This window comes from Oryctolagus cuniculus, chromosome 13 (genome assembly GCF_964237555.1).
Source record: "Oryctolagus cuniculus chromosome 13, mOryCun1.1, whole genome shotgun sequence".
Classification (NCBI taxonomy): domain Eukaryota; kingdom Metazoa; phylum Chordata; class Mammalia; order Lagomorpha; family Leporidae; genus Oryctolagus; species Oryctolagus cuniculus.
This window is the reverse complement of record NC_091444.1, coordinates 38,290,106-38,308,651: the sequence shown is the minus strand read 5'-3', so window position 1 is coordinate 38,308,651 and position 18,546 is coordinate 38,290,106. Positions and strand designations below refer to the sequence as shown.

The 18,546-nt window shown below is 45.2% G+C and overlaps 1 protein-coding gene and 1 long non-coding RNA gene across 2 annotated transcripts in view; one reads left to right on the top strand and one right to left on the bottom strand.

The window, feature by feature from the left end:
• Nucleotides 1–18,546, top strand: part of LOC127483435 (uncharacterized) — a 48,653-nt gene that overhangs the window by 6,362 nt on the left and 23,745 nt on the right. The gene's annotated exons all lie outside the window — the stretch shown is intronic.
• The window catches only part of FBXO28 (F-box protein 28), a 36,056-nt gene continuing 30,198 nt past the window's right edge, over nucleotides 12,689–18,546 (bottom strand). Inside the window, exon 5 of the mRNA XM_002717486.5 lies at nucleotides 12,689–17,306. Within this exon, the coding sequence (XP_002717532.1) occupies nucleotides 16,912–17,306 (395 nt within the window). The 3' untranslated portion in view covers nucleotides 12,689–16,911. The remainder of the gene's footprint in view (nucleotides 17,307–18,546) is intronic.

Sequence of the window (18,546 nt, the reverse complement as noted above, 5' to 3'; positions counted from 1 at the left end):
TCCTTTTTTCTTACACCTTCTAATCTTCCAGCCTTTTTGCAGGACTCCAGCTGCACCTTGGTCTGGGAAGCCATTGTTGCAAGCAGCGGCTTCACACACTGAGACACAATGCCATCTCCCCCCATTTACTTTAGGGTTCTTTTTTCTTTACCATTTGTTACAGTGTTGTTGTCTCCTGCTGGTGAAGCCCAGAAATGGGTCTGGGTGTGGTCCTGGATTGCGACTGATGGGTGTTTTAAGGAATACTGCATTTGATAGTTCCTCCATATTCATCAGAAAAGGGCCTTCTGGGGCTGGCATTGTGCTGCAGTGGGTTAAACCACCACTCTTGACACTGGCATGCTGTTTGCGTACTCATTGGAGTGCTACCTGTTCCACATCCAATCAAGTTCCCTGCTGATGTGTCTGGGAAAGCAGCAGAAAATGACCCAGCTACTTGGGTCCTTGCCACCACATGGGAGATGCAGATGGAGTCTCTGGCTCTTGGTTTCAGCATGGCCTACCTGTGGCTGTTGTGGTCATTTGGACAGTGAACCTGTGAGTGGAGGATTTCTCTCTCCTTCCCTCTCTCTATAAAGGGCCTTCTAACTTTCCTTCAACTGATAACTTTTAGGGATTTTTTAAAGATTTATTTATTTGAAAGGCAGAGTTAAAGAGAGGCATAGAGAGAGGTCTTCCTCATAGAATGGCAGATGTCCTAAACAGCACTCGGGCCTCAGAATCAGCCCTTAAGGCATTGGGATCTGGCTGAAGAGCCCATGAGAGTATTTTAGGCATGGAAAGCCAAGACACTCTGGCAAAAAAACCAAAACCAAAACCAAAACCAAAAAAACCTAAATGAAAGATCTCTGCGAGTGAGATCCCAGTGGAAAGAATGGGCCATCAAATAAGGAGGTACCTTTCTCTGAAGGGAGGAGAGAACTTCCACTTTGACTATGACCTTGTCTAAATAAGATCGGAGTTGGCGAACTCAAAAGGCTTCCATAGCCTTGGCAACTCATGACAAGAGCCTCGGGTGATTACTGATGCCATAAACAAGAGTGTCAATTTGTTAAGTCAACAACAGGAGTCACTGTGCACTACTCCTCATGTAGGATCTCTGTCCTTAATGTGTTGTACAATGTGAGTTAATGCTATAACTAGTACTCAAACAGTACTTTACACTTTGTGTTTCTATGTGGGTACAAACTGTTGAAATCTTTACTTAATAGATACTAAATTGATCTTCTGTATATAAAGATAATTGAAAATCAATCGATGTGAATGGAATGGGAGAGGGAGCGGGAGAAGGAAGGGTTGCGGGTGGGAGGGAAGTTATGGAGGGGGGAAGCCACTGTAATCCATTAGCTATACTTTGGAAATTTATATTTGTTAAATAAAAGTTAAAAAAAAAGAGGTCTTCCTTCCGTTGGTTCACTTCCCAATTGGCCACAATGGCTGGAGCTGGTCCGATCCAAAGCCAGGAGCCAGGAGCTTCTTTCGGGTCTCTCACATGGGTACAGGGCCCAAGCACTCAAGCCATCTTCTACTGCTTTCCCAGGCCATTAGTGGAGAGCCGGATTGGAAGTGGAGCAGCTGGGACTCAAACCAGCGCCATATGGGATGCCAGCACTGCAGGTGGCAGCTTTACCTGCTACTCCACAGTGCCCTATGCCAGCCCGACCCTCTAATATTAACTTCACCTTGACTTCTATTATAAGTCGGTCAGAAATTCCTCACATCCAGGTATCTGTGGCATTCTTTCGAAGCCCCGCCCTTAGAAGGACCTGTAGACTGTATTCTGCCCCTGCCCTCTTAGAGACATGAGCTACAGAGGAGCAACAGATGGAAGGGAACCCAGCCTTCTCCAGGGATGGCGGGTAGAGGCCTTGATGAGCCCTTCTGAAGTACAGCTAGAGCTTGGTACCCATTTCACCTGTTAGTCAGGCATGGATATTTGAAGGAAGCTCCAGAAACTGGCCATCAGACCCTGAACTCCAGGAGCCAGGTGTAGCATTTGGGGTGCTTCCTATAGAGACAAGGCTGAAGAGGAAAAGGGGCTCCATGCAGGAAGCAGTACCCAGCCAGCAGGCTCCTAGGATAGCAGCCATGTATCCAGCCCCTTGCAACCAAAGGCACAACCCCGGAGGCTTCCAACCACGCCTGAAAAGCCCAAGAGGGAATGTTCTGAGTGTGGGGAGCTGGGGCATGGGTGCGAATGCCTATCAGGCTCCTGCCCCAATGTAAATAAGAGGTAAGAGGGACACTGGAAATGAGGTTTGTGGGGAGCAACTGGGAGCAACTTGGACTAGACTAAGTTACTGGAATTAAGACTTATTCTATGCATCTGCTTTCCCACAATATGGCGCTGAGAAGGGAAACAGCTTCTACTCAGCTGCCTCTCACCAACTTGACAAGCTGCAGGACCTGCTCCTGATTGGAGGAGAGCAGCGTGCTCGGCGTGTGGGCAGCCGAGTTAGGATTGGCGGAGGAGGACTATAAAGGAGGAGAGAGACGGCATGCACCAGGAACATCTAAGAGGAACATCTATCTGAAGGAACACCTGTGCAGCCCCCGAGAGAGCCGGCCGGCGGTGTGCCGCTCCCCCGCGGAAGTGGGGAATGTGGCAGGGGGAACCGCCCTTCCACGGAGGTGGAAGGGACGGTAGCCAACCCGGGAAGAACCAGCAGCAAACCCGGGGAGGGCCGAGCAGACGAAAGAACAGCGCAGGGTCCTGTGTCGTTCCTCCACGAAGACGGGGAGTGACATAATGGGGCCGTGACTCGGATATGAAGCCTAGGCAAGGTTTAGTGTCGTTCCTCCACGAAGAGGGGGAGCAACAAGGTTACCCTCAGCTCCAAAGAGAGAGGTGGACCCCCAGTTCCCTTATGTCCTTATCTGACAACTGTGGGGCCCGGGAACCCAGGTGGCTCCTGCTCCCATACGATCGTCATACTCCTGGAGCCCCACGTGACCCTGGAGCTTGCAGGCACAGCCAGTCTGCCTTCTCTCTCGAGGACCTCAGGTTTATCTCCAAAAGAGTAAAAAATTAGTGAAACCTCTGCTTTTACTATGCCCTTCTCACTAGAGAGAGAGACATTAAGGCTATTGCACTTCCACATGGACATGATTTTCCTTCTATTTTTTTTTCTTGTGAAACTGCTATAGGCAGGAAAACTCCTTGGTAAACTTCTCCATCATAATTGGAAAAAATCTTAGTGCACACCATGAAGTTGCTTTAAGAAACCTGTCTGTTGCTGTGGGCAGCTTAGCCCAAACCACTGGCCAGTCCCTCCAGCAACTCCGTGATTCTTTAGAATCTGTAGCTCAAGTGGTCATGGACAACTGGGTAACCCTAGATTATCAGATTATCCACGGGCAGACAAGGTGGAATATGTGCAGTGACTAGTAAAACCTGCAGCACTCTCATGAACAACAGTGCACTCATAGAGAAAGATACTGAAAGGTTTTACGATCAAGCCAAGTGGTTCCATGACTTTGGTAAGGGAAGTCTCTCAGCTTCCACCGGCTGGGGAGCAATAAAAGGTGTTTTCCCTTTTCTGACATGATTCTTACTCCTATTCCTTTTAAGCTCACATATACTCATCCTAACGGTCAAATTAGTATCTTCCAGAATTCAAAAATTTCATGTAGAAATAATGGTCCTGCAGGGATTCCATTACTAATGGCTGGTGGCAAACCTGGAGCTCCTCAAATAGAATCTCTAGATAAGTTAGCAAGGGATTTCAGAGCTACACAGGGATGATGCCCTAACATGAAGTCACAGAAGATGGGCCTTCCTCCTTCTACTTCCGGTTAAGATGAAGGAACTAAAATCTCTAAGGGGATGAGGACAGATCATGAAGGCAGGAGGGTAGTGAGAGCAAGAGGAACCAAGGTTGGACAGCAGAGCCCTGGTGCCGTGCTCAGCCTGCTGCAGCCCTGTGTGGTTCACAGCACGGGAGCATGGCCTGCATTGGGACAGCTCTGGTGGGCCTGTGTGGAAGCCCCAACCGACCAGATTGGCAGCTGCAGCCAGCCCAATGTGACAGCCCTGTCTGTAGCATCCAACCACCTTTTGCATGCACTGCCCCAGCCTCCTCACCCCTTCTGTATAGCAGAAACAGCTGGTTTCCCTATGTTGCAAACTTAGAACCCGCCCCTCCAAGCTGGAAATATCCAATATGGCTTTGGCTACGCCCCCATGATGACCTTTGGGCCATTATAATAAAGTTATAATGGCCGGCATTCCCATTTCTATCATGTGCCTGACACCATGACACTTCTGTGATTTCCAAAAAAGGGCACGGAAATGGGCAGAACTCAAGCCTGTACTAAAACTCCTCTCTCTTTGAATATTCAGTTAACTCCTGACCTGAACACCTCCCCCTGTGCTTCCTGATAGTATAAAAGGATCGCTCCAAACCTTGTTAAGAACCTCTCGTTCTTTCTTGAGCTTGCCTGCATTTATTCCTTGAGTGCGTAGTTTTGTTTTGCTTCAGATAAACCTTGCTTCTCTGCTATTTCCATCTCCTCCTTGAATCCTTTCTTGCAATGGAGAGGAGAATGTAGACCAAGCCTAGCCAGAGGCCACCCCACAACAGAAAGACTTCGACTATGTCCAAGGCTGTGCTGCTGGGATGGCTGAGGGGGTGTGGACACGAGAGCATTCACATTGAAAGGAAACAGAATTCACTGAAATAGCCCAGCCAAGTCACTCAATAAATAAATAAGCCACCGGAGGTCACAGAAATCCAGAGAGAGGGAGGACGAATCACGATAGAGAGTTGTTACAACATATTACCTGAACTGCCCACGTAAGAGGAAATAGGAAGGCTGGCATCGTGGTACAGTGTGTTAAGCCACTACCTGCATCACTGGCAGCGCCAGTTCAAGTCCCGACTGCTCCACTTTGATCCAGCTCCCTGCTAATGCACATGAGAAATCAGGGGAAAATAACTCCAAGCTTGGGCACCTGCTACCCATGTGGGAGACCTGGAAGGAGTTCCAGGATCTTGGCTTCAGCCTGATCCAACCCTGTCCATTGTAGCCTTTTGCGCAGTGAACCAACAGATGGAAGATCTGTGAGTGTGTGTGTGTGTTTGTGTCCCTCTGGAACTCTGCCTTTCAAACAAAATCTTTTTTTAAAAAAAGAAAAAAAAGGAAGGAGAAATAGGAGTTGTGTAAAGCAACTGGAAAGTATGGCCCTCCCACAGGAAAAAAGGTGATATAAATTGCCTAGGAGAGGGCTCTGATGTCAGCCTTAACAAAGACTTCAAAATAGCCTAATACGTATGTTCAAATTGCTAAGGAAAACCATGGTTAAAAAAGCAGAGGAGGTATGATGATAGTAATTTATCAGTTATGGAATATCAAAAATAGAAATTATCAAAATGAACCAGAGGGAAATTTTGGAGTTGAAAAGCATAATAACGGGGCCAGCGCCGTGGCTCACTAGGCTAATCCTCCGCCTAGTGGCGCTGGCACATAGGGTTCTAGTCCCGGTCGGGGCGCTGGATTCTGTCCCGGTTGCCCCTCTTCCAGGCCAGCTCTCTGCTGTGGCCCTGGAGTGCAGTGGAGGATGGCCCATGTGCTTGGGCCCTGCACCCCATGGGAGACCAGGGTAAGTACCTGGCTCCTGGCTTCGGATCAGCGCGGTGCGCCGGCCGCAGCACGCCGGCCGCGGCGGCCATTGGAGGGTGAACCAACGGCAAAAGGAAGACCTTTCTCTCTGTCTCTCCCTCTCACTGTCCACTCTGCCTGTCAAAAATAAAAATAAAAAAAATAAAAAAAGCATAATAACTGAAATGAAAAATTCACTAGGAGCTCGGTGGGCATTTGACCTCGTGCTTAAGATGCCACTTGGGATCCCTTTGAAAAGCAGCGTGGCAGAGAGAGAGAGAGATCCATCTTGTATCTCCTGGTTCACTCCCCAAATGGCTGCAGTGACTGAGGCTGGGCCAGGCTGAAGCCAGGTGCCAGGAGCTCCTTCCAGGTCTCCCACATAGGCAGCTCACGCACTTGGGCCATCCTCTACTGCTTTTCCAGGTGCATTAGCAGGGAGCTGATTGGAAGAGGAATAGGCAGGTGTTGCAGGCCATGGCTTAACCTGCTGTGCCACAGTGCAGGCCCCAGGAATTTCTTTCTAACAGTCTGGAGATCAAGAAGTCCAAGATCAAGGTACAGGCAGACTGAGTGTCTGGTAAGAGCCTGCTTCCTGGCTCAGAGGCGGCTGTCTCTCTGCCGAAGGGGCGATGGAGCTTTCTGGTTTCTGTTTTGCAAAGGCACTCCTCTCATTCATGAGGACTCTGCCCTCTAACCTTGGGAATCAGACTTCAGCACAGGAATTTTGGTGGGACACATTCCGTCCACAGCAGTTTCATTTTCGAGGTAGTACAGTTCCATGGTTCAAAAACAGAGCAAGAGGGCAGATGTTTGGTGCTCTGGTAAAGCCACCAGTTGGGACACCCAAACCTGATGTTAGAGGACCTGGATTTGACTCTTGACTCCACTCTCCATTCCAACCTTCTGCTAATGTAGACCCTGGGAGGCAGCAGATGTTGGCTCAAGTGGTTGGACCCCACTGCCCATGTGGAATATGGAGTTCCTGGCTCCTAGCCTAGGCCTGGCCCAGCCCCAGCTGTTGCATTCATTTGGGGAGTGAACCAGCAGATGGAAGGCCTCCGCCTCTCAAACCCAAGCACTTGGATTTGTGATGCAGGCGTCCAAGTGCAGTCTTCACGGTTGCACCAAACACCTGCCCCAGTGAATCTTTTTTTTTTTTTTTTTTTTTTTTTTTTTTTGACAGGCAGAGTGGACAGTGAGAGAGAGAGACAGAGAGCAAGGTCTTCCTTTGCCATTGGTTCACCCTCCAATGGCCGGCGCACCACACTGATCCGATGGCAGGAGCCAGGTGCTTCTCCTGGTCTCCCATGGGGTGCAGGGTCCAAGTACTTGGGCCATCCTCCACTGCACTCCCTGGCCACAGCAGAGAGCTGGCCTGGAAGAGGGGCAACCGGGACAGAATCCGGTGCCCCAACTGGGACTAGAACCTGGTGTGCCGGCGCCGCAAGGCGGAGGATTAGCCTAGTGAGCTGCGGCGCCAGCCCCAGTGAATCTTTTTTACAGTTTCATTATTCTCGAATGCTAGTGACTGGCTTGATACTGGTGGAAATTTTCATGGAAATTTCTTTTATGACACCAAACTGTTTCCTGTTTGGTCAATGGCCATGGCTTCTGCTAGTGTTAAAAAAAATTTTTCTCTCTGGCCAATGATAAATTTCTTATTTCTTCCTTTTCCTTCCTCTCTTCTTCCTTCTCTTCCTCTCCTTTTTTTTCTGTGTTACTGTGAAATAGATGGGGAACTGAGTTGTTTAGCATTTGGTTTCAAAATTTCTCCTGGTGGTCATGTAAAAATGCAGGTTTTCATTCTGGAATGGGGCCTGAAACACTACGAGGCTGTTGCTCCATGATCCATACTTGGAGCGGCCACGGCCCACAGGGAACTTCTGTGCTTCTTTTCTGAGGTATCCCTGGCAAGAAAGCACGCCTGATCTACACTTGGTGAGGCTGGTCTTCTCCAGCTCTGACAGGAGGATCTGACTGAACACTGGGAGGCACACACTGTGTGCCAGTTACTGAGGCCCATGGATTGCTTGGATTCTTCCATTTTTGCAACAATTCCACGCAGTGGGAAATATTTGACAAACGGTGACACTGAGCCCCGGGAATACCAAGTATTGAAGCTGATGGCTGGTAGAGCTGGGATTCTTTATTCTTTTTTTTTTTTTAAAGATTTTATTTATTAGAGAGATCAATCTTCCATCGTTCATTCATGTTCCAAATGGCTGCAACAGCCAGGGCTATGCCAGGCCAAAACCAGGAGCCCAGAACTCTATCTGGGTCTCCCACGTGGGTGGTAAGACCCCAAGTATTGGTAATCTTCTGCTGCCTTCTCAGGTGTGTTAGCAGGGAGCTGGGAACAGCTGGGACCTGAGCCATTGCTCATATGAGACGCCAGCCTGGCTGTTAGTGCCTTAACTTGTTGCGCCACAGCCCTGGCCACAGGAGCCCATTTATTCTGGTTCCTGAGCACAAATGCTCAGCCCTTACTCTAAGCTGCATGTGAAGGTGCAGGGAATTTGGGCGAGGCCCGTTCTTTCTACCTGGTGCAGCCCGTCTCCCTCCTGTCACGCCTCTCAGCCCGAGGCAAGATGAGTAAACCAAGAATTACAGGAAGGATTGATGATGAGACTCTGAGTTGCTTCGTCCAGGCATGTGTCCTTGTACAGATCAGTCAGTTACCCCAGGCCTGAAAATGGTTTTTGTGAATTACTTTCAGTGTTGTCAATTATATGACATCATCTCCCAGAGTCTTTTTCATGCTATGATTCTAAGAGATGGCAAAACTAAGATGGATTCAGAATAAATTTCTCCAGGAGGCTAGAAAGCTTGTAAGAGTAGCAATATTGGGGCTGGTGCTATGGCATAGCTGGTAAAGACACTACCTGTAGCACTGCATCCCATATGTGTGCCTGTAGGAGTCCTGGCTGCTCCACTTCTGATCCAGCTCCTTGCTAACGTGCCTGGGAAAGCAGCGGAAGATGGCCCAAATGCTTGGACCCCTGAACCCATGTGGGAGACCAGGAAGCAGCTCTGGGCTTCAGCTTGGCCCAGTTCCAGCGATTGCAACCACTTGGGGAGTGAATTAGCAATTGGAAAGTCTCTGTCTCTCCCTCTCTCTCTGTAACCTTGCCTTTCAAATAAATAAAAAAATTTTAAGAAAGAGTAGCAATATTGTTTTCTAAGTACTCTGTGTGTGTGTGTGTGTGTGTGTGTAAGTGTATTTAAATATACTTAGAACAGAAACTGAAGTTAAGCCATTGCTACTAGCCCATGCATTACATAAGCTCCTTGAATGGCATCTGGAGTTGAGACCGAAAGCCAGATGTGTATCGCTGCACGTGGAGCACATGCATACAGCTGTGTGTGTGCACACACATCCTTCTTCTCTCTCTCTCTCTCTCTCTTTTTTTTTTTTTTTTTTTTTTTTTTTTTTTTTTTGACAGGCAGAGTGAACAGTGAGAGAGAGAGACAGAGAGAAAGGTCTTCCTTTGCCGTTGGTTCACCCTCCAATGGCCGCCGCGGCTGGCGCGCTGTGGCCGGCGCACCACGCTGATCCGATGGCAGGAGCCAGGTACTTATCCTGGTCTCCCATGGGGTGCAGGGCCCAAGCACTTGGGCCATCCTCCACTGCACTCCCTGGCCACAGCAGAGAGCTGGCCTGGAAGAGGGGCAACCGGGACAGAATCCAGCGCCCTGACCGGGACTAGAACCCGGTGTGCGGAGGATTAGCCTAGTGAGCCGCGGCGCCGGCTAGAACTGGAAGCTTTTCATACATTGGAACTCTCCCTAGCATTGGACCAACCCAGAAGAAAACAGAGCCGCCTCTTCCGAACACACCTACTGCTGTAGAATTCAACTGTAAAAGGAGAAACTGTACAGTTTTAATTAATTTGTATAAGATAACTTGCTCTGCTGGAAAACCAGTGTTCTGATTTGGTACTTAAATGGTATTTTTGGAGTGAAAATTTCACACTACAAGAATATATGACTCCAGGGCCGGCGCCGTGGTGCAGTAGGTTAATCCTCCGCCTGTGGCGCCAGCGTCCCATATGGACACCAGTTCTAGTCCCGGCTCTTCCAATCCGGCTCTCTGCTGTGGCCTGGGAAAGCATAGAAGATGGCCCAAGTGCTTGGACCCCTGCACCCGCATGGGAGACCGGGAAGAGGCACCTGGCTCCTGGCTTCAGATCGGCTCAGCTCCGGCTATTGCGGCCATCTGGGGAGTGAACCAACAGAAGGAAGACCTTTCTCTCTGTCTCTACCTCTCACTGTCTATAACTCTACCTCTCAAATAAATAAAGATCTTTAAATCAAAAATATGATTTTGTTAAATTTAAGAGTACTGTATTGATTTGCCAGTTTTCTAACTTAGTAAAGGTACTCCCTTCCTTGGGGGGAAAAATAGGATACTATCTAGAGAGCAGGTGAGTGGACTTGTGCGTCTTGTCAGCTGGATCAAGTGCACCACTTCATTTAAACTTGAGGCCAGGGGAGGTAGACTGAGACGGCTGGAGAGTATCTATATCAAAGGCACCATGTAAGGGCTCGGCTTCTACGTTGATTCCTTCATTGTCCTCTTCCAAGGCAATGGCAGGCAGCTGCCATGGCAATTTAGGGGGTTATAGAAACTGTTTTATTGCAAGAGTGTGTTCACAAAACTTGCCCCAAGCCTGCAAAGGAAGCACAGGTAGTTTAGCCGTCCCCTCCCTCACCTCCACCCCCAGGTAATCTCCAGCGTGGCCTTGGCAGGGAAGGGTTTCCTTTGTCTTAGCACAGAAGGGTGCACCCCAGTTCTGGCTTTCCTGGAGCCAATTGTATTATTTTTACATTGCTGCTTCACAGACTTCAGAAATCAGTTAATTAGAAACTCAGTTCAAGCTAAAGGAAAGGGGGCAGGGAATACTTAAAAACACAGAAGCAAAGTTGAGAGTTGACGGCGATTTAGTTGACTGCTGCTGTTGGTTGCCACTCATGAGGGACTTCAGGTACCAGTCACAAATCCACGGTGCTGAGTGGAGGCCGAATCCAGTTAGAATGTGGGAGGTGGACCAAATGGGAGGTCCTTTGGTCATGGAGTGTGTCCTCGTTGGTAGTCCTTGGGATGCAATTGGTTTTAAGGCCTCAGTTGGGTCGAGCCACTCTGCCTCCTGGTTCGCTATTGCCAGATGTCCTCTGCAAGCTGTCTACCATCGTCATCCATGGTCCTCATCAGAGGCCAAACCTGTGGCACCCACCTGACCTTGGATTGTGAACCTCCAGAACCACAAACCAAAATAAACTTCTTTCCTTCATAAGCAGCTTGAGTATTTTGTTGTATTAATAAAAAACTCATGATGAATTATTTCTGAGTGAAATGTATTGAATCTTGGAAAGTTCACTTTTTAAAAAAAGATTTATTTAGGCCGGCGCCGTGGCTCAATAGGCTAATCCTCCGCCTGCGGCACCAGCACCCCAGGTTCTAGTCCCAGTCGGGGCGCCGGATTCTGTCCTGGTTGCCCCTCTTCCAGGCCAGCTCTCTGCTGTGGCCCAGAGTGCAGTGGAGGATGGCCCAAGTGCTTGGGCCTTGCACCCGCATGGGAGACCAGGATAAGTACCTGGCTCCTGCTATTGGATCAGCGCGGTGCGCTGGTCACAGCGTGCCAGCCGCGGCGGCCATTGGAGGGTGAACCAACGGCAAAGGAAGACCTTTCTCTCTGTCTCTCTCTCTCACTGTCCACTCTGCCTGTCAAAAAAATAAAAAAATAAAAAAATAATTTATTTTTTGAAAGGCAGACTTAGAGGCAGAGGCAGAGAGAGTCCCCAAATGGCTGCAATGGCCGGAGCTGGGCCGATCCAAAGCCAGGAGCCTGGAGCTTCTTCTGGGTCTCCCACGGGGGTACCGGGGCCCAAAGTCTTGGGCCATCTTCTACTGCTTTCCCAGACCATAGCAGAGAGCTGGATCTGAAGTGGAGCAGCTGGGACTCCAAACCATCCCATATGGGATGTTGGTTCTGCAGGCAGCAGCTTTAACCAGCTGCACCAGTACTGGCCCTAATAAATGATTTTTTTAAAAAGAGAAGAATACAGGTAAAAATCCTTGATTTTCTACCAGTGTGATCTGTTATACAGCAACCAAGCCACCTGGAGAACATGGACGCAGACGTCCACTCTGCTGTTCCTTGTGAAGACTGGGATGTCACAGCAGCCGCTGCCACACTCCTAGGCTATTATCTGGACGGACTAGATTGCAGTGACAGTGCAGGGACAGCCAACAGCATTGCTGCCACCTTCGCCATTCAGCACGATCTCGTATGGCATGTTTTTTCTGAGTATCTCAGATGCAAACAACAGTCTGAGGGTAAAAGTTCCTGCCAAAGGAGTTTGCTCTTCCTCAGAGAATTTAATTTTCAGCAACTCCCTATCACAGTTACATCTTCAGGAACCAGGTAAAATTGATTTATATGGTGTTATGTCATTGAAGTTCTGAGTATTTAGTTTTTGGAGATGGAAGGGATTTTGAAAGAAAACTAGTTTTCTTCCCTGGCAGGGCAGAAGAATCAGTGGTCATTCCTTGTGTATTCACACATTCCAGTAAGGTGACAATAGACCCTGTAGTAGTCTCTGACTAGAAGGCCTTAAAAAATATTCTACCCATGTGTCAGAGGACCTACTGCCAAAAACACTAGAGAATCAAAGCTGTTTCTTCTAAGTTCAGCTTTCTCTTACCTGAAGTTGTAGGTTACACTGAAATCAGTGTTTTGGACACTGACTGCTTCTAACAATCAGCAGTTTAACAATTCTTGCTACCAGCTTTTCAGAATGTGGAAACAGCAGCCAAGTTCATAAGCTCCAGAGGCAGGTAGGCTGGGACCCTCACTTCAGTCACATATTATATAGTACTGTGGACATTCTGCTTAACCTGAGTTCAACTTCATGTAAAGCCAGCTTTGAAGGTAGCTGCAAGGACTACACGTGTGTGGATCACAGCACAGCACAGCACAGCACAGCACAGCACAGCAGAGCTTCAAGGAACAGCAGCTATTAATATATGCTATCAGTAGAGTTCTATGTTCTTTTGTGTATGAAATACAAAGAAAACAAGTAGCACTGGTAACAACACATTTATTTATGTACCCTGTTGTGTGACCGGGAGGTGCTTTTCACTTTCCAACCATTGATTAGGTTATAACAATTTTAATTCCAGAAAGTAAACTAGTAATTTATTGTTGCACAGACATGGTACCACATCAAGGAATTTAAACACTTCTAAGCTTTCAGGATAGCTCTGAATATGGACCAGTATACTATGGCAGTGGACCTAGTAGGTTACCAGCATGCTGCTAAACCACATGGTTCTCTCAGAACACAACAGGACAAACCTGGACTTACTCTGAACTCCAGAAATTGAACCAAGTTTCTTAGGAAGCTGCAAAGGGCCAAAATTACTTAAGCCTGTTGTATTATCACCATGAGTAAGTGTACTGCTATTAAAAGACCATGATTAAGCAGCAGCCAACTAATCATTAGTTCTCATTTTGTAGATTTAAAAAAAAATGATTTTACAGCAGATGGTAGGCCATAAAAGCTTATATTTAAGTAGTTCTCACTTAACCTTCTGTGCACTAAAGGAATTCAGACAGATTCCAAGACAAAGTATTGGACAGCATATCAAACTGGGTTTCATATCAGAGTCCACTCTTCCCAAGCAGGTGCGTCACACAGTACAGGACGCTTCCTTTCACAGTGCCTTTTACTTCTGGCTTCAAATATTACTCACAGCGTATATTTTTTAAGAGTTGGATAAGTCTAACAAATGGGTACTCATTGCTAGAGCAGGATAGAATGTGTTGATCACCAAATTACATTTACATTAAATTAAAATTATATACTGTTGGAAATAGACAAGATAGGGAGTTCCCAGATCCTAGAAAATATTATGGCTAAGGAAACAGAGAACTCAAAAAAGGAATCCACCTCCAAGAAACAAATTCAGTATAGTAAAATAGAATTAAGTGCCCTGTCTTAGGAAAAAAGTATTAATAACAAGGAACAACTGGGACATCATACATTGTTTCTTTGGAGATTAAAGTGCAGGCTATGAAATGGCATATAAAATAATGCATAAAATAGTGCAATCTTAAGGTGCCATTATTTTTATTACACATAGCCTATTTTTGTATGTCCATTTTCTCTCAAAATCCAGCTGTAGTGACACCTTTTAGCTTATTTATTTAGGCATTTCTTATACTCTGTTTTACCCACCTTTGGGGCTACATAGACTATTTCAACATTTTAACATGTATAGTAGCACATATATCTTGAAACTACTAGAGATTAAGGCAAGCCCCTGTAAAGTTCAGTACTCCAGAAAACATGCTTTACCAAAAAAAAAAAAAAAAAAAAAAAAAAACCAAAAACCAAAAAACCAAAAAAACAAAAACCAACCAAAACAAAACCGAAGAAGTTGCTTCCAAAACCAGTGGCTTTAGACCTGATGGCACCCCAAGAGTCTTTACAACAGTCTGAGTACATCTCTGTTTGTCCCCTTATTTCCAGACTCTTTACATCAAGAGGAGTCTGAGAAACAATACCTCAAAAAGCAAGTGAGCCAAGTCCCCGTGGGAGAAAAGCAGGGAAGGCCAGAGGGGTGGGACCAGTCAGTCCTCTTTCATTTTTTTACATACCTTTCACATTTCACCCATGTGGATAGTGTGGTACCATAATGAATTTACATGTGGGAACGAACCATTGAGAAACAGCCAAGGAAGCTGATGGGAATACTTCATGAAATGATATACCAGGACAACACAATATTAACAACATAGTATTTACGTTTCTGACATAAAATGCCAGGCAGGATGATTCTCTTAGGATGTTAATTTACAATTTTCCAGTAATATGTGTCAGTTTTAGCCGATCCAAATAATCTGATTTTTTGAATCTAAAATATCACTATACTATCCAAAAGTAAGTGTTAACAGTTATCAAATAACTGTCCTAATAAACGGTGAAGGCAATATCCTAACATGTTAGCTAGATAGTCTATGTAATCTTAACACTTAAGCAACTGTAGTGTTTTCTCCTGTTATGGAATATTTCTGTATTAACAAGCACAACTTAACCTTACGGACAGGAGATTGCAAATGTATGCTGTAGAAATCTGGATTTTAGAAGAGAACATCTACCTTTTAATGTTTATCAGGATGTGAATGCTCATTATGAAAGCCATATCCTATATTCACGTTAACTAATGGAACTATACATACATTTAGGCTAGCTAGATGTAGTTTAAAGGACAACTATTAAAGAAATAACTCAAGGCTAATATCCCTTTGATGCATAAGGATCATACTTCGTTGACCTGTAAACACATACTTTGATATTTAAAAAAAAAATCTTCCAGAAAAGCAGAATATTAAAGGCCCTAAGTATTCCAGTAGGCCTTCCTCCAAAGATATGATAATATGGCTAAATCCTATGATTACAGAAATGAGACCTGCCGAGAAAACAAGTTCCAGACGGGGACTTTTATGGATGACCTGGGCTGACGAATGTTTTTCGGAAACTGTTTATTTTAAAATTACCTTCCCAACAAACCATGAAACATTTGGATGTTACTTTATGGTTTCTCATTGAAAACACACTACATTGTTAAATGGAGTTTCAAAGTTAGACATAGAATTGATCAAAATCTAAGGACAATATTATGAAAGGACAATATTAAAAATGGATAGGAAAAAGTTCCATTTGTTGAGATTAATTTAAAGGATTCATAACCATGTCATGTTGGACGGATAAAAAAGGTGGTAACCTTGTGCTTTTATTCAACTAAACTAAGGTACTTACCAAAACCTTAGGTTTTATACAGGTGTCAAACTCACCTGGGAAGGGATAGTTTTTTATATTACACCTAGATTTACTGTAAATAACTGAAGCCCAAGGCAACAGTTGTTTAAAAGAACAAATAACTACATAACTTAGTACATAAAATAAAACAAGGACAGTGACAACTGGATGTCTCAAAAATATACAACTGGGGGAAAAAACCCACTATACACAATTTGGAAGCTGTTAAAGTGACCACTCAGAAGTGTTGAACAGTGCAAGACATGCTTTTCCAGTTACAAGCTCAAAACAGGAGTGCAAACAAAATTAAAGCTTTTGTTTAGTTATAGAATAGGAAAGCTTGAAATGAATGTTAAAAGCTTTCCTCAGGTCATCCCTCATAAATGAAATGATCAAAAGGCTTTTTTATGGTACAATTTTCTTCAATGAACTTTCCTTTAATGGCAAAACTGAATCCCACAGGCTGGGTCCCTTACTCAGTCACATTTGATCAATGAGCAGACAGTGAGAGAGAGATTCAGTGCCAGCTCCTGGAGGTCTGACAGAAAGAGCCTTGGAATCTGGGGTTCTGCCTTATTAGCCAGTGTACCTGAACCTTACAGACAACAGATAAAGCAATGGGCTTTAATAGTCTCTTGTTATTATAAAAATGGAGGACAAATGGACTAAGAATCCCCGCTCCCCTCCAGAGGCAAGCTGTTGTAGTGGAAGATGTTAAGCCTTAAATAAACTAAGACACTGTTCTAAAAAGTGGAGCAGTACAGAGGTTCAAGATCAATACCAGTGCAAGAGCTTTTTAAATGAGTTGAGTAGGCAATGCATGCATCCATCCATGCAAATGTAGGACATGGCCCCGAAAGAGAACTGAAAACATGTATATAATAACTGGGTAAGTCCCTTGCCAGTAGTTTATAAAAATATATAGTCAATACTGTAGAGGTTCCTTCTACAGTCAATACTATGGAAGTCCTTTTTAGTTACCCATTACTTCAATACCAAAAAGCATGAACTACTTTTCAGACATTCCAGACAAAGGTCACTTATAACAAAAAGTCAACTTTTTTTTTTTTTGAAACAAGATAGTGTCCATTTAAAAAGTAGGTTTTTCTTTCAAGTGAACAGGACATTTTCTGTATTAACTTCTTGTCTGTCAAGACTGGGTTTAAGATCCTTATGTAATGTGCATATATGCAGAAACAAATAAACTTACTTCAAACATTATCTGCACAGAAAAAAAAGTTAACTCCTCAAAACATGATAGAACAGGTCTGGTTAGTACAAATCTATTGCAAAGTAAAAAGATTCTGTGCATCAGTTCAACCAGGAGAAGCGGGAAAAGAGTGTCCCAACCCTAAGAGTTCAAGTTGTGTTCTGAGGGCCCAGGAGCCTAAGGGACACCGTGTTGCTCACTGTGTCCTGATATGCATAACTGCTTAAGCTACTCAGCCCCATGTTCCTCTGGCACTAGGACCATGTTCCAATTTACTTTCTATTCCGAAGACGTTTAGATTTCCTAAGAGAGTCTATGGCTTCTGCTGCCTTTTTTCGTTTCCGAGGAGACTCCTCATTCTGCCCGGACCCCGAGGAGTTTCCTACTGCACTTTCCATTACTTCTCGTAGTTTGCGCTCCAGCTCTGCCAGCCGTGCATTCTGTTCACCTATGATCTGGGTCTGCTCTAGCAGTTTCTGGTCTTGGTCTTGAAGCTGCTTCTGCTGTTCTTGCACTTTGGTGCGAAGCTCAGAAATTTCACGCCTGAGAACAGTCACACCAGCGCCGTTTGTTTTAACCTGCTGCTGGAGTTTGGTAACCTCTTGTCTGGAAGGATTTTGCTTAGAGAAGAGCTGCATTGTTGTTAGGGCTGCAGATGGTCCTGGAACTGTGGAGACAGAGTTTAAACAGGTCAATTATTGAACAGTTGTATGGGTTTAAATATTATAAAACATTTTTAGGACCTAGTAAGAAAATATAAGTAGAATTGGAAAACAACTATTTTCTCTTCAATAATAAAACACAAACTTTTGAATAAGTTCACTCCACACTTCAACTTTAGCCAAGTAGAATCCCTGCAAGAGTAGCTTACATCACACACGATGATCAGGAAGTATTTTTTTCCCCCCCAGAAGATTTATTTTTTTCTTTAAAAGGCAGAGTGACAAAGAGAAAGGGAAAGACAGAGTGAGCTTCCCAAGGTTGGTTCACTTCCTGTTGTGGGTGGGCCAGGCTGAAGTCAGGAGCTAGGAACTCCATCTGGGTCTCTTTTGGTAAGGACCCAAGACTTCAGCCATCATCTGTTGCCTTTCCACTCGCATTAGCAGGAAGCCCAACAGGAATTGTAGCAGATGAGGCTTAAACTAGTGCTCTGATATGGGATGCTGGTGTTAAAAGTGGTGGCTTAACCTGCTATACCCACATGCTGACTCCCAAAGAAACATTTCTAGTATAGTAATAGGAAGGCTTTGGAACAATTCTGTTTTTACAAATAATAAGAATGCAACATAGGCATTAAAAAAAAATCACTACTTTAAATGAGGAACCTATTTTTTAAACCCTATCTCCCGAAGGTTTTCTAAAAGAATGAGATAGCTCCATTCACACCCTCAACCCATGGTGCTAGTTTTCCCTAACCATAATATTTTCCTTGCTTGATGCCTTCTTCCTTCCTTCTGCCTATCTTTATCCAACTTCCACTTACATATCAAGGCTTAGATCATGTCTTACCTCTTCTGATATCTCAAACAAATCAACACTGATCTTAAGATTCTGAATCTGCTACAACTGGCATTAAAAAAAAATAAATAAAAAAGATTAGTTTACTCCTGAAAGGGCCGCAATGGTCAGGGCTGGGCCAGGCCAAAACCAGGAGGCAAGAATTCCATCTGGGTCTCCCACATGGGTGCAGGCGTCCATGGACTTGGGGTATCTTCTGCTGCCTTCCCAGGCCATTAGCAGAGAGCTGAATTGGAGCAGATCAGCTGGGACTTGAACTGACATTCTGATTTGGGATGCTGGCATCACAGGCAGCAGCTTAACCCACTAAACAACACTGGCCCCTACATTTGGTATTTAATTGAACACTGCCTTACAGTGTTTCTCTTGTCTACAATAATGTTCTTTCA